Source organism: Cetorhinus maximus, chromosome 6 (genome assembly GCF_964194155.1).
Source record: "Cetorhinus maximus chromosome 6, sCetMax3.hap1.1, whole genome shotgun sequence".
In the NCBI taxonomy this organism is placed as follows: Eukaryota; Metazoa; Chordata; class Chondrichthyes; order Lamniformes; family Cetorhinidae; genus Cetorhinus; species Cetorhinus maximus.
In genome coordinates, this window is record NC_135884.1 from 31,493,010 (window position 1) to 31,508,112 (window position 15,103).

The 15,103-nt window shown below is 41.4% G+C and overlaps 1 protein-coding gene across 1 annotated transcript in view; it reads left to right on the plus strand.

Annotated features, from left to right (window-relative positions):
• The window catches only part of cacna2d3a (calcium channel, voltage-dependent, alpha 2/delta subunit 3a), a 1,007,885-nt gene that overhangs the window by 763,329 nt on the left and 229,453 nt on the right, over nucleotides 1-15,103 (plus strand). Inside the window, exon 26 of the mRNA XM_078543510.1 lies at nucleotides 13,893-14,014. Within this exon, the coding sequence (XP_078399636.1) occupies nucleotides 13,893-14,014 (122 nt within the window). The remainder of the gene's footprint in view (nucleotides 1-13,892; nucleotides 14,015-15,103) is intronic.

The window sequence follows — 15,103 nt, forward strand, 5'->3', positions numbered from 1 at the left end:
ATGAGGGGGACATGTTAGGGAATTTTTTTTTTTCTATTTTTCTATTTTCTATTTTTAATCTTTTTAAAAGTGTAAGCAATCTCCCTGAGGCTGCACTTAGCCTCAGGGAGATGTGCGCTCTTTCGTGCGCATGCGCGAAAGAGCGCACTCTCACTTTTGGGGAATCCCCCCCCCGCCAGCACAGGGAGTGCATTGCGCTTCTTGCCAGACGTCATGCTGGGCGGGCCTTAATTGGTCCGCCCACGTAAAATGGCGGTGGCGCCTGCTTCTCCGGCGGGGATCGTCTCCCCACCCGCCGGAGATTGAGTCGGGCCCGCCCGCCCAGCAGGCAGAAAATTCTGCCCATTCTGTATTTTCAAGAGGTTTTGGGTGGGTCTGTCTGTGGCAGCCATTGTTTCAATATCCATTTTTAATGTAACTTCCTTAGACAGTTATGAGTTTCAATGGGTGTCTGAATTAGGGGAAATATATCTCTCTTCACACTCCCCTGAGGGTGATTTATTGGTTTCTCACCTTCACCTTGGAATGCAGCTTGCATTTTTTAGCAGTTTGCTCTGTCTCAGTTCAAATAGCAAAATATCCAGTTAGTTGAAAGTTGAAAAATCATATTTTCAAAATTAAAGGGCACAGCCTCATAACACCCATTTGTTCCTAGTGTCTGTTTTCAGTCCATTAACCAATTCTCAGTCCACACCAATCCCATGTGCTCTCATTTTGCTTACTAACCTCTTGTATGGGACCTTATCGAAAGCCTTCTGAAAAGCTAAATACGTCATACCTACAAGTTCTCCCTTATCTATTATACTAGTTGCATCCTCAAAAAACTCCAACAGGTTTGTCAAACATGAGTTTCCTTTCATAAATCCATCTTACCTCTGTCCAATCTACCATTGTTTTCTAAGTGTTCAGTTATCACATTCCTTAAAAAGGATTCTAGCATTTTCCCGACCACTGATGTCAGGCTAACAGGTCTGTAGTTCCCTGTTTTCTCTGTCCCTCCTTTCTTAAACAGCGTGGTTACATTTACTACCATTCAATCTGCTGGAACTTTTTCCAGAATCTATAAAATTTTGCAAGATGACCACCAATGCATCCACTATCTCTACAGCCACCTCTTTCAACACACTGGGATTTAGATCATTGGGTCCAGGGAATTTATAAAATTTCAGTCCCATTAATTTTTTCAGTACTACTTTTTTACTAATACTAATCTCTTTCAGTCCTTCATTCCCGCTAGTCCCTCGGTTCTCTAGAATTTCTGGGAGGTGTTTTGCATCTTCCTTATTCCCCATTTTAAATTCTCCTGTCTCTGACTTTAACGGGCCCACATTTCTCTTTGCTAACCTTTTTCTTTTTACACACCTATAGAAGCTTTTACGGTCTTTTTATGTTGCTCATTAGGACACTCTCATATTTCATTTTCCCTTTCTTTATCAGTTTCTTGGCCCTTCTTTGCTGAATTTTAAAATGCCCCCAACCCTCAGGCTTCCTACTTTTTTGGCAACTTTATAAGCCTGTTCCTTTGATGTAATACGAGCTTTGACTTCTCTTTTTAGCCACAGTTGGATCGTTTTCCCTGTTGGTTTTTTGTGCCTTCAAAGGAATGTAAATTTGTTGTAAACCATGTATTAATTCTTTAAATGCTAGCTATTGTCTGTCCACCATCATACCTTCTAATGTAGTTTCCCAGTCTACCACAGCCAATTGCCCCTCATACCTTCGTAGTTTCCTTTGTTTAGATTTAACACCCTAGCTTCGGATTGAATGACATCACTTTCAAACTTAATGTAAAATTCTACCATTTTATAGTCACTCTTCCCCAGAGACCTCGTTACAGCGAGACTATTAATTATTCCTTTTCCATTGCACAATATTAGATCTAATATAGCTAATAGATCTAATATAATATAACTAGTTCCCTAGTTGGTTCCTCAACAAACTGTTCTTATATACATTCCAAGAATTCATCCTCCACCGCATTAATGCTAATTTGGTTTACCCAATCTATGTGTAGATTGAAGTTCCCCATGATTACAGTATTATCCTTGTTACATGCATCTCTAATTTAATGAGTTATACCATGCCCTACATCACCACTACTGTTTGGTGGCCTGTAGTCAATGATTGACAATCCAGGGAGAATTCCCTGCATCTGAGTGGGTGGACCGGAGGCAAACCTGATATTGAGCCTCAGTCCTCTTGTGTCAAAGAGGCTTCAAATTTCAAAGCTGCTATGTAACCAATATCAGCCCTCAGGTGGGTTATTAAGGGAAGAAATTGGGAGAGGAGGGAAAACCAGGCAAAGGAGGATGATTGGGAATGGGAGGATGATTGTTACGGGGAGTCAAGGTGGCAATCTCAAGGGTGGGGGAGTGGGGGGCACAAGGTGGTGATTGAGAGAGCCTAATGGTGGCAATCTGGAGGGGGGTGGAGTTCAGGGCACGCGCAGGGATCTAAAATAGGTATTATGCCCCTTTTTTCCTCATGCAAAGGGACTAATGCCTATTTCAGGTGCAGCCCTGGATGCCTTTCACTATTATGGCGGGTGGTGCAATTCTGACTCATAATAAGCATGCACTTACAGAGCTATGGCAGTCAAGGCAGACTGTGTCGGTGCATTGGTTGCAGGGTGCTAATTTCACCCCTGTATCGATCAACATCATGAAACAGGTTATCTGGTCCTTTCTATGCAGAAATTGGCTGCCATATTTCCCAGTATTACAACACTGGCTACACTTCAGAAATACTAATTGGCTGAGAAGCATTTTAGAACATCCTTCAATCTTTCTTTCTTTTCATTGACCATATCCTGCACAATTTACAGTGAATAGCACAAAGCTATTGAAGCAGCAGAACACAACACTTTCACACTATTGGAAGTTCAGTGCAGTTCATGTAATGTTGGTGACCAAATCACAAGGTACTAGATGATAAAAACAATTGTTTCGCACCTGAAGTCGAAGGGAATTCAAGCTGTTTGAATCAATTCTACATATAAATTGGCTCTCAAAAAAATCTCACTATGTATTTTAGGATCGAGAGAGAAAAAATGCTTCAGTAATATCTCGATGGGCAGAATTTTGCCCTCATCAGGCAGGCACGGCAGGCGGGCCTGGGAGCGGTCGCAAAGCCGACCACCGCCCGCAATCAGGCCCCGACTGGATTTCACGCTGGCTGGCCAATTAACGGCCAGGCAACGTGAAACACGCGCTGCAGAGCTCAGCCCTGCCGGGGTGGGGGCGGGCGCGGAAGTGTGCGCATGCGCAGGGGCGCGCACAGTAAAAGCTCCCTCAGAGCTGCCTCAGGGAGCTGAAGAACTTTGAAAATAAAAAATAAAGAATTTAAAAATGTCTATAACACGTCCCCTCATGTGACTCTGTTGGCAGGGACATGTTAGAAAATTAGATTGAAAATTTTCATTTTCTTGAAGTCACTAAACAAACCCTCATCCCACCCATGGATGAGGTTTCGCAAAAAATCCAAAGGCCACTTGGCCTTTTTGCCTGCCCGCCAACCGTAAGGTTGGACGGGCAGCGGAAAATTTCATTTAATTAGAACTCTAGTGGCCTTAATAGGCCCGTTAATTGTCGGCAGATGCACTGCCGACTCCCGCGCGCGCCCGCTGACCAAAATATCGTGCGAGTGCGCGATGACATTGCACCTTATTTTACGCTCGTTCGGGTCGGGTGCAATATTCTGCCCAATTATCTTAAATATTCTATCTTACATTATTTCTAGGTCCATTTTTGTATCTGAATGGTTGGTTGAGCTGTAATTCACAAACAGCTCACCAACAATTTAAGTTTTACTCAGAATCCTTACAATATTTTTGGAATCTCTTGCAAAAAGTACAAGAGTTCACATAAAGCTGCTTGAATTAAAAATTATCTTTTCAGCTTAGTCAACAGGTCAAAGTGCTCCATTTTCCTTTTTGCCCTCTCACCACTTACAGCACCTGAGAAACACTCACGTAATATACAGGAAAATATATGTGAGTTGTTTTAAGTGTGCCCAGTACCCTTTATTAAATAATGTTTAAGCTCCTGTAATGTTTTTTTTAAAAGCGATTTTAAGCTTTTCTCCCACCCTTGAACAAGGATGTGATTCACATTACGACAGTACATCCACCATTATATATCATGAAATAAATATATTAAAAAATTGTAGAACTCTTCAAAGATGACATTACTTCTTTATATTACAAGTAAAACAAAAAGCAACATTAACTCTGAAGTACCAAAGACTGGTTGTTTAAAAACACAAAAGACACACATGATTGGAATTTCACAGCACGAATCAAGGCTTTTCAATTCTTTACATTCCAATGGCATTCAGTACTTTAATCAATACCAGGGTCAGCAGTTTTGGCACAATTAAAATTGAGAGTGCACCTTTACAAATTCTGTGTAGACTGCAGATTGACTTTTTAGTAATGAATAATCACCAAGTTAGTTAGAAAACAGAAAATGCTGGAAAAATTCGGCAGGTCTGGCAGCGTCTGCGGAGAGAGAAACAGAGTTAAAGTTTCCATAAGACCATAAGACATAGGAGCAGAAATTAGGCCATTCGGCCCATCGAGTCTGCTCCGCCATTCAATCATGGCTGATAAGTTTCTCAACCCCATTCTCCCGCCTTCTCCCCGTAACCTTTGATCCCCTTACCAATCAAGAACCTATCTATCTCGGTCTTAAATACACTCAATGACCTGGCCTCCACAGCCTTCTGTGGCAATGAATTTCCAGTCGGTATGGCTGTTCTTCAGAGCTGGAAGCTTCATTGTCTTTGGGTCAAAACCCTGGAACTTCCTTCCTAACAGCACTGTACATGTGCCTATAGCACATGGACTGTAGCAGATCAAGAAGGCGGCTCACCCCCCACCTTCTCAAGGGCAATTAGGGATGGGTGTTACGACCACGTGATGAGGGGTGAAATTACTCCCCTATTCTCCCTCTCCCGGTCTGACTGTGAATTTTTTTTTGTGAATTTAGAGAGGATGTGCTTTGCCAATGCTGCAGGAGTCATAAGACCATAAGACATAGGAGCAGAAGTTAGGCCATTCGGCCCATCGTGTCTGCTCCGCCATTCAATCACGGCTGATAAGTTTCTCAACCCCATTCTCCCGCCTTCTCCCCGTAACCTTTGATCCCTTACCAATCAAGAACCTATCTATCTCGGTCTTAAATACACTCAATGACCTGGCCTCCACAGCCTTCTGTGGCAACGAATTCCATCGATTCACCACTCTCTGGCTAAAGAAGTTTCTCCTCATCTCTGTTCTAAAAGGTCTTCCCTTTACTCTGAGGCTGTGCCCTCAGGTCCTAGTCTCTCCTACGAATGGAAACATCTTCCCCACGTCCACTCTATCCAGGCCTTTCAGTATTCTGTAAGTTTCAATCAGATCCCCCCTCATCTTTCTAAACTCCATCGAGTATCGACCCAGAGTCCTCAAACGTTCCTCATATGTTAAGCCTTTCATTCCTGGGATCATTCTAGTGAACCTCCTCTGAACCCTCTCCAGGGCCAGCACATCCTTCCTGAGATACGGGGCCCAAAATTGCTCACAATATTCTAAATGTGGTCTGACCAGAGCCTTACAAAGCCTCAGCAGCACATCCCTGCTTTTATATTCTAGTCCTATCAAAATAAATGCCAACATTGCATTTGCCTTCCTAACTACCGACTCAACCTGCAAGTTAACCTTAAGAGAATCCTGGACTAGGACTCCCAAGTCCCTTTGCACTCCAGATTTCTGAATTCCCTCCCCATTTAGAAAATAGTCTATGCCTCTATTCTTCCTACCAAAGTGCATGACTTCACACTTCCCCACGTTGTATTCCATCTGCCACTTCTTTGCCCATTCTCCTAACCTGTCCAAATCCTTCTGCAGCCTCCCCGCCTCCTCAATACTACCTGTCCCTCCACCTATCTTTGTATCATCTGCAAACTTAGCCAGGATGCCCTCAGTTCCTTCATCTAGATCATTAATGTATAAAGTGAAAAGTTGTGGTCCCAACACTGACCCCTGCAGAACTCCACTAGTCACCGGCTGCCATCCTGAGAAGGACCCCCTTATCCCCACTCTCTGCCTCCTGCCAGACAGCCAATCTTCTATCCATGCTAGTACCTTGCCTCTAACACCATGGGCTCTTATCTTACTGAGCAGCCTCCTGTGCGGCACCTTGTCAAAGGCCTTTTGGAAGTCCAAGTAGATAACATCCATTGGCTCTCCTTTGTCTAACCTACTTGTTACCTCCTCAAAGAATTCTAACAGATTTGTCAGGCATGACCTCCCCTTGATGAAACCATGCTGACTTTGCCCTATTTTACCATGCACTTCCAAGTATTCTGAAATCTCATCCTTAATAATGGACTCTAAAATCTTACCAACGACCGAGGTCAGGCTAATCGGCCTGTAATTTCCCGTCTTTTGCCTCACTCCCTTCTTAAACAGGGGGGTTACATTAGCGATTTTCCAGTCCTCTGGGACCCTCCCTGACTCCAGTGATTCCTGAAAGATCGCCACTAACGCCTCCACTATCTCTTCAGCTAACTCCTTCAGAACTCTGGGGTGTAATCCATCTGGTCCAGGTGATTTATCCACCTTCAGACCTTTCAGTTTTTCTAGCACCTTCTCCTTGGTAATGGCCACCATACTCACCTCTGCCCCCCGACTCTCTTGAACTTTGGGATGTCACTCGTGTCTTCCACTGTGAAGACTGACGCAAAGTACCTATTCAGTTCCTCCGCCATTTCTTTGTTCCCCACTACTACTTCTCCAGTGTCATTTTCCAGCGGCCCAATGTCCACTTTTGCCTCTCTCTTACCCTTTATATATCTAAAAAAAACTCTTGCAATCTTCTTTTATATTACTGGCTAGTTTACCCTCATATTTAATCTTATCCCTCCTTATTTCTTTTTTAGTTGTCCTCTGTTGGTCTTTGTAGGTTTCCCAATCCCCTGGTTTCTCACTGCTCTTCGCAACATTGTATACTTTCTCTTTAGCTTTTATGCTGTCCCTGACTTCCTTTGTCAGCCATGATTGCGTCTTCCTCCCTTTAGTATGCTTCTTCTTCCTAGGTATGAATTTTTGCTGTGTCTCCAAAATTACTCCCAGAAACTCCTGCCATTTCTGTTCCACTGTCTTTCCTGCTAGGCTCATCTCCCAGTCAATTCTGGCCAGCTCCTCCCTCATGCCTCTGTAGTTGCCTTTATTCAACTGTAATACCGTTACATCTGATTCCAGCTTTTTCCTCTCAAATTGCAGGGTAAATTCTATCATATTATGGTCACTTCCTCCTAAGGGTTCCTTCACCTTAAGCTCCCTTTTCAAATCTGCCTCATTACACATCACTAAATCTAGAATTACCTGTTCCCTAGTGGGCTCCACCACAAGCTGCTCCAAAAAGCCATCTCGTAGACATTCCACAAATTCCTTTTCTTGGGATCCACTACCAACCTGATTTTCCCAGTCTACCTGCATATTGAAATCCCCCATGATCACTGTAACCTTGCCTTTCTTACACACCTTTTCTATCTCCTGGTGTATCTTGTGCCCCATATCCTGACTACTGTTCAGAGGCCTGTACATAACTCCCATTATGGTTTTTTTACCTTTGCGGTTCCTCAACTCTACCAACACAGATTCTACATCATCTGACACTACATCATTTCTTGCTATCGATTTAATTTCATTTCTTACTAACAAAACAACCCCACCCCCTCTGCCAACCTGCCTATCTTTTCGATAGGATGTATATCCTTGGATATTTAGCTCCCAGTCCTGATCCCCTTGCAGCCATGTCTCCGTAATGCCCACCACATCATACCTGCCAATTTCAATCTGCGCCACAAGCTCATTTACCTTATTTCATATACTGCATGCATTCAGATACAACACCTTCAGTCCTGTATTTCCCGTCCCCTTTCTCATTGTCGTCCCTTTATCTGATGTGCTTGAAGTTAGACTCCTAGCCCTTTCCAAACACTCTGTCCTATTTTGTGTTCTGGAGACTTTAATAGCCTCTCCTGGGCTCTCCTTTCTTTTCAGTTTTTTCATAATTTTCCATGAAGTTGAATCCACCCCCCCCACACGCTAACCTGCTGCTTTGTTTCCCATTAGTCATACTTCTTGAGTTTTACCCTTCCCTCCCCCCCACTTTCTAGTTTAAAGTCCTGTTGACCACCCTATTTACCCTTTTCGCTAGAACATTGGTCCCAGATCAGTTCAGGTAGAGACCGTCCCAACGGTACAGATCCCTCCTGTTCCAATACTGATACCAGTGCCCCACGAAATGGAACCCCTCTTTCCTGCACCACTCCTTTAGCCACGTGTTTACTTCCCTTATTCTCGCGTCCCTATGCCAATTTGCATGTGGCTCGGGTAGTAATCCAGAGATTATAACCCTTGAGGATATAGTCCCACTATTTACGCTTTCAGATAGTAAAGAATTAGTCAGACAGGTTTTCCTAGGTTTAACAAATAACAAGTATGTTTATTGAAACTATTTCTTGAATTAATAAAACTAGGTAAATCGCAACCACCATACATAGGTCACACAAACTCACCTGGGCCCACACATACATTCGTACAGATGGCAGAATAAGAGGATGGTTTAAGGATTTTTACAGCTCATGAGGAAGATAAAACAAAGAGGTATATAGTTTTCTGACCATTCTGACCAGCATTCTGACCGCTGATCTCTCTCCTGCTTGGTAACAGACTCTTAAAGTACTCTGCTGGCTGTATATTCTAGAGAAATCCTGTTAGTTCATGTCTGCTGCAGTCATTGTTTTAGAACAAGTAATTGCATTTTGATGTTTTACCTCAGAAGTATTTGCAAAGTTTCAGGATAGTGTAAAAGCCAACAGGAGATGGGATATATCATGCTCCCCAGGGGGTTGAATGTGTCTTTTCTTTCCATCCCACAATGGAATGCAAGCTGTATATTGTAGCTGCCTGGCAGTCTCCATTATCTTTTAGAGGGTTTCAGTTTCTTTCAAGACAATCCAGCCAGAAAAATAAAAATTAGAAATCATATATTTTTTAAAAAGTACATCCATGTAACATGGGCAATAAATTATGGCCTAACAGTGACGCCCACACCCCTTGAAAGAATATAAAAATAAATACTCAATATCCAATTTAAAATATGTTTTTCTAAAATTTCTTCAATAAAGTTTTCTGTAAACCAAGGTGGTGCATTCAACGCTGAATGCTCATTTGTAAGAGTTGCCATGGAAATGGAACATTCTGTGATTGAAAATGTACATTCCAGGCATGCCTTTAATGCTGAGATATCTTTTGTGTTTCTGTTAGGCCTCATAATGTTTCTTACAGCGGACATTGAATCGCTCTTTAATTCCGCAGGCCTGGTTTTCGCTCCACGCTCAGTGGCAGGTTCCCACCCCTCATGAAGTATGACACCACTATCCATGTGTTGCAAGGCCTGCAAGTCTTTTGCAGTGCTTTCCCTGGCAAGGGAGCTTTCTAGGGTGCGCTTAAAGTCGATATCGATTTCGGCAAGCAAGTAGTGCCATATGGCATCGTCCTTGACTCCACATACCAGTCGGTCCCGCAGCATTTCGTTTAATGCATCCCCAAAGTCGCAGCATTTCGTTAACTGCTTGAGGTTCGCCACATTGGTTGCAATGGGCTTTCCCGGGGCACAAACTCTTGAATTAAATTTAAAGCGTTGCATTATCACGATGGTTTTGGCTGGAAGTGTGCTTTCACTAGGTCCACCAACTCACTATACGACTAGGAATTGGGCGCACTCGGGGCAGTCGGGTTGCGAATCAGGTTGTATATTTAACTGCCACCTGCACTTAAGAGGATCGCTTTCTGCTTTTTTGCGGTGGTTATTTCATTTCCTACAAAGTAAAATCCGACGCGCTCAACACACTGGCTCTAGCCTTCAATATTAACATCATATGGATCGATTCTTCCAAAGAGCAGCACGACTGGCGAGTAGTTTTTAAAATTTAATTTACTCACAGTAACAGGGTGAGGTGCACAGCCGAAGTCGATTTTACCCTCATCACCAAATGTGATGACTTGATGAAGCAGACAGATTTCATAAGAAACAGTAAAACTTTATTACAGCGACATCTAGGAGTGCTTGCACGCTAGCCCTAACCTCTCGTCTGAAAGATTCTGTGCACCCCACCCCCCACCAGATTGCCCGTGCTAGGAGCTCACTGGTCAAAGCCCCCGCAGTACATCACATGACCCATGATTGACAGGAGGGAGGGATAATACATGCAGTTACCACAACCTAGCTGTGAATTGTGAGCTTCCTTCGTCTAGAAGACCCTAAAATGCAATGTATAGTGACCTAGTATCCTAAATGCAGGGTTAACATAACAATGGATTTGCAAACAAGGCTGCATGTTTTAAAAATAAAAACAAAACAGAAATCAAGTACTGAAGAAGTAATATTTTTGAACATTGGCCGCTATGCGGGATTGGGAACACCTACTCTTCAAAGCTTAGTTACACTCTACAAAATTGAGAGCCACATTATTGCAAGCCTTGTGACAGTGATAAAATTGGGAAAGGATTGCTTGATTCAATAAAATGCGGGAGAGGGAATTCCTGATTCAAGAATTGACAAGATGATGTTGGAGCTTGCAAACAGGAGATGAGAATGGGGGTGAGTTGGAGGGTGTTAAACCATACAGCATTTGGATGATGACCATTAACCTATGAAATACAGAAAACATTTAAAAAGTGACTGAAAAGTTGTAAATAGCTGTGCCTGAAATTACATTGTTTAGGGTATTTAAAGTATCAATTCCGCCACCACAAGCATCATTCTCAATCTGCCTGGGAAATACACCGTAGGGCTAAGAGAGAGAGAGTGCTGCTGACTTCTACCAATATAAGTTGACCTTGTGAGTCATATGAACATGCCCAGCGGTGTCTGTCCGCCTCAGGAGTTTCTGCGTGGGTAAAGCAGGACACCCTACTGAGTGCATATTAAATCTGTGGGACATGACAATATGTGCTGTGCGTTAGTGATTTATTGAGCTCTGAAAGAGATTACTCACTCAGCTTTAAACCGCTTCATTTACTTACGCAGAAGATGGTAATTAAGTGTATTTTTCAACGCCTCATACCTGAGCATCACCAAGCCATCTAAATACAGAAAGAGTTTGTTAAAAGGACCACAAAAGTTTGAAGGGTTTTTAGCATAAGTTGGCAGTCAAATGATTCACTTCAATGGCTGAGATATAACTGTTTCAGAATCTAACTCCTGATCATCTGAATGGCCTGGGTTTAGCAGTACCAATACCGGTGATGCTCTCAGTGCTCAACATTTTTACAAAGTACATAAGACCACAAAAAATAGGAGCAGGATAAGACCATATGGCCCATTGAGTCTGCTCCCCCATTCAACACAATTATGACTGACCTTTGGCTTCAACTCCATTTTCCCACCAGTTCCACATATCCCTTGATTCCCTGAGAGACCAAAAATTTGTCTATCTCAGCCTTAAATATATTCAATGATGGAGCATCCACAACCTCCTGAGGTGGTGAATGCCAAAAATTCACAACCCTTTCAATGAAAAGATTTCTCCTCACCTAAATCCCAAATGATCGGCACCTTATCCTGAGACTGTGCCTCCATGTCCTAGATAGCCAGGGAAAACAACCTCTCAGTTTCTACTGTCAAGCCCCTTCTGAATCTTGTATGTTTCAATGAGATCACCTCTCATTCTTCTTAACTCCAGACAATGTGCACTCAATTTACTCACCCTCTCATCACAGGACAACACTCTCATCCCAGGAACCAATCTAGTGAATATTTGCCATACCACCTTCAATGCAAGTATATTCCTCTTTTAATATGGAGACCAAAACTGCACACAGTACTCCAAGTGTGGTCTCACAAAAGCCCTGTACAATTGCAGCAAGACTTATTTGTTTTTGTACTCCAATCTCCTTACAATAAAGGTCATCTATCCACTTACATTCCTAGTTGCTTGCTGTACCTGCATGCTATCTTCCTGTGTTCCTTGTACAAATACACCCTAGTCCCTCTGAACATCAATGTTTACAATTTTCATGTCTTTTAAAAAATATTCTACTTTTTTTTATGACCAAAGTGAATAACTTTGCACTTCCCCACTTTGTATTCCATCTGCTACCTTGTTGCCCACTCACTTAACCTGTCTATATCTTTTTGTAGCTTCTGTGTCCTCCTCACAGCTTAGATTTCCACCTTGCTACACATTGTCAAAAATCTTAGATACATTACTCTGTCTCTTTGTCTAAGTCATTAATATAGATTGTAAATAGCTGATCCTTGTGGCACTCCACAAGTTACAGCCTGCCAACTTGAAAATGCCCCATTTATCCCTACTCTTTGCTTCCTCTCTGTTAACCATTCCTCCATCCATGCTAATGTATTTTCCCCAACTCCCTTATCTTGCATGTTAACTTTTTGTGTGACACTTTTTCAAATGCTTTTGGAAATACAAGTATACTACATCTACTGGTTCCCCTTTATCTACCCTGCAAGTTACATCCCCAAAAAACTCTAATAAATTTGTCAAACACTATTTCCCTTTTGTAAAATCATGTTGACTTTGTCGGATCACATTATGATTTTCTATGTGCATTGTTAGAATTTCCTTAATAATAGCCTCTAGCATTTTCCCTACGGCTGATGTAAAGCTGACTGGTGTATAGTCCCCTATTTTCTTTCTCCCTCCTTTCCTGACTAGCGGTGCTATATTTACTAACTTCCAATCCACTGGGGTTATTCTAGAATTTAAGAAATGTTGAAAAATTAAATGCAGCACACCCATGATCTCTGTAGCTATCTCTTTTGGAACCCTAGGATGTAGGCCATCAGGGCTTGGGGATTTGTCAGATTCTAGTCCCTTAAGTTTCTCCATACTTTTTCTCTACTGATAATAATTATCTTAATTTCCTCACTTTTATTAGCAATTCTGGTATTCATGCATGTGCAGTTAAATGTTGAAATCTGGAAGTTGCTGCCCAATTGACCCTGCTCTGCCACAAGCTTTGCTCTAACAGTATCTTGTTGAGAGACTTGGCATTGAAATACATGTAAGGCTGTGAATTTTTGGTACTTACCCACTAGACACTCTTGCCAGAGAGAGCTAGGCCTTGTCCATTCAAACATCAGTGATTTTTTAACAGCATAACAAATCTTAATTATTGTCAAACAACCTCTCTGGCACTGAAAATTAACTTTTACAAGTGTGGAGTCTTTTTCCATCAGATTTTAATTACTGTTGGAGATATAAAAAAAGGTCAAATTTATTTTTTTACCTTTTCATTCTTTCTCTCTTATTCTAACTTACACTTCCTAATTTAGAGTATGCATGTCTCAGTGAGGATGCCATGATCTGATTTGTTGAAGAGACAAGTTGTTGCTTTCCCAGTTCATGCACACCCTAGATACCCTGTAGCATATGTCCAATGACCGTAAGTTCCTGCTGAAAAGCCCAGAAAAAGTTTGTGGGCAGCTGTAAGCACAATGAATGGTGTGCATTATTCCTTCATCAGTGACTGCAAAATTTGAGCCAATATAAATATCAACTTATACCTATGTGCTGAATTGGGCATCACCATCAGATCAGCTGAATTAAAACTATTAAACATGTTTCCAAAAGATAATACTTGCGAGTGTAATTGGTTAATGAAACTACTAACTTGGTGTAAGTGTGTTGCTGAGTAAATACCACAGACCAAGTTACCAGTCAGTTTGTTTAGCAAATAAGCAATGAGAGAGGAAACAATTAGTTCTAACTGTGATTTATTAACAGTGAAAATATTGCATCAAGCCCTTTTTTTTGGATATGTTAAACAAGATAAAACAAAACAAAATAATCATATTTGTTTCCTCTGTTTCAAGAGATTTCTTGACTGCAAAGGACAAGGAAAGTATTTTCACTGCAGATCATTTCCCTCTGTGGTACAGGAAATCAGCAGAACAACTTCCAGGCACTTTTGTCTATTCAATTCCATTTAGTACAGGTTAGTAGATTCTTTTTAACAGAGCTTCCTAAGGGTGGTATTTATTGTTCATTTTGCAATCACTTTTCTGTATTTCATAAGAGATATATTTCATTAAAAATAGTTTACAGTCACTTGTTAGTAAGAACTTGAATATAGTTGAAAAGAGAGACATGTTGCCGAAGCTTTCAGTCTTGCACTCATCAGGACAAACACAAGGACGCCAAATTTGAACATGTCTCTCTTTTCAGCAATAAAAATAGTTTCTTAAAGTGTGTTTAAACTCCCAGCAATTATTTCTCTTGTTATGTAATGCATCCTTTCTCTACTTAATTACAAGGATCATTTATTAGCTGTTTCCTATTTATTTATGCTATTTTTGGCCACATATTCTGCCATGACATTATACTTTGCTTCTTAAACTTGCTACAACAAACATTCAGTTCCTGTGCGTAGTCTCGTGTGTTACAGTGATTAAATAAGTTAAATTCTATTTTAATCACATGAGATTTCAGCTACCTACCTGTTGGCTTCCAGTGGCTGTATGAAAGTGAAGAAAGCAAATATAATTATAGAAAGGAAATATATTTAAGGATGTCACTGTCTCCTTTTCAAGATCTCTTTCTAAGATTCTGACTTTTTCTAATTATGCCCCCTGGTGATTGATTACATCTAATTGCATTTTTTTGTTTCATGGAGTTTTACTGCTGTTTTGCAAATCGCTTTTTGTGATCCTATACCCTTTTCCATGCAAACTGGAGTTCAGTATCCATGCCTCTGACATAATTTTATTTTGAATGTGTAAATTGTTGTCCTGTTATTTAAGACAGAAGTCATGGCAGCACAGATGCTTAGACAAAGCAAGCATAGAATGTGGTAGCAGAGGGATGATACCCTTGTTATATTCAAAAATGAAACCAAACTGCTCTAAATTTCCTGTGCAATTTGGCTTCAAAATAAAGATGGTAACCAACCGATGTATAGCTATTACTGCTAGCAGATTTCTCGACTGTAGAGAAAGTGGATCTAGACAAGCTCCTGGCTAGCTCCTCCACAGGTTATCACCCTGTAATTCTTTACATATACGGAATTACACAGTAATGCCATAGG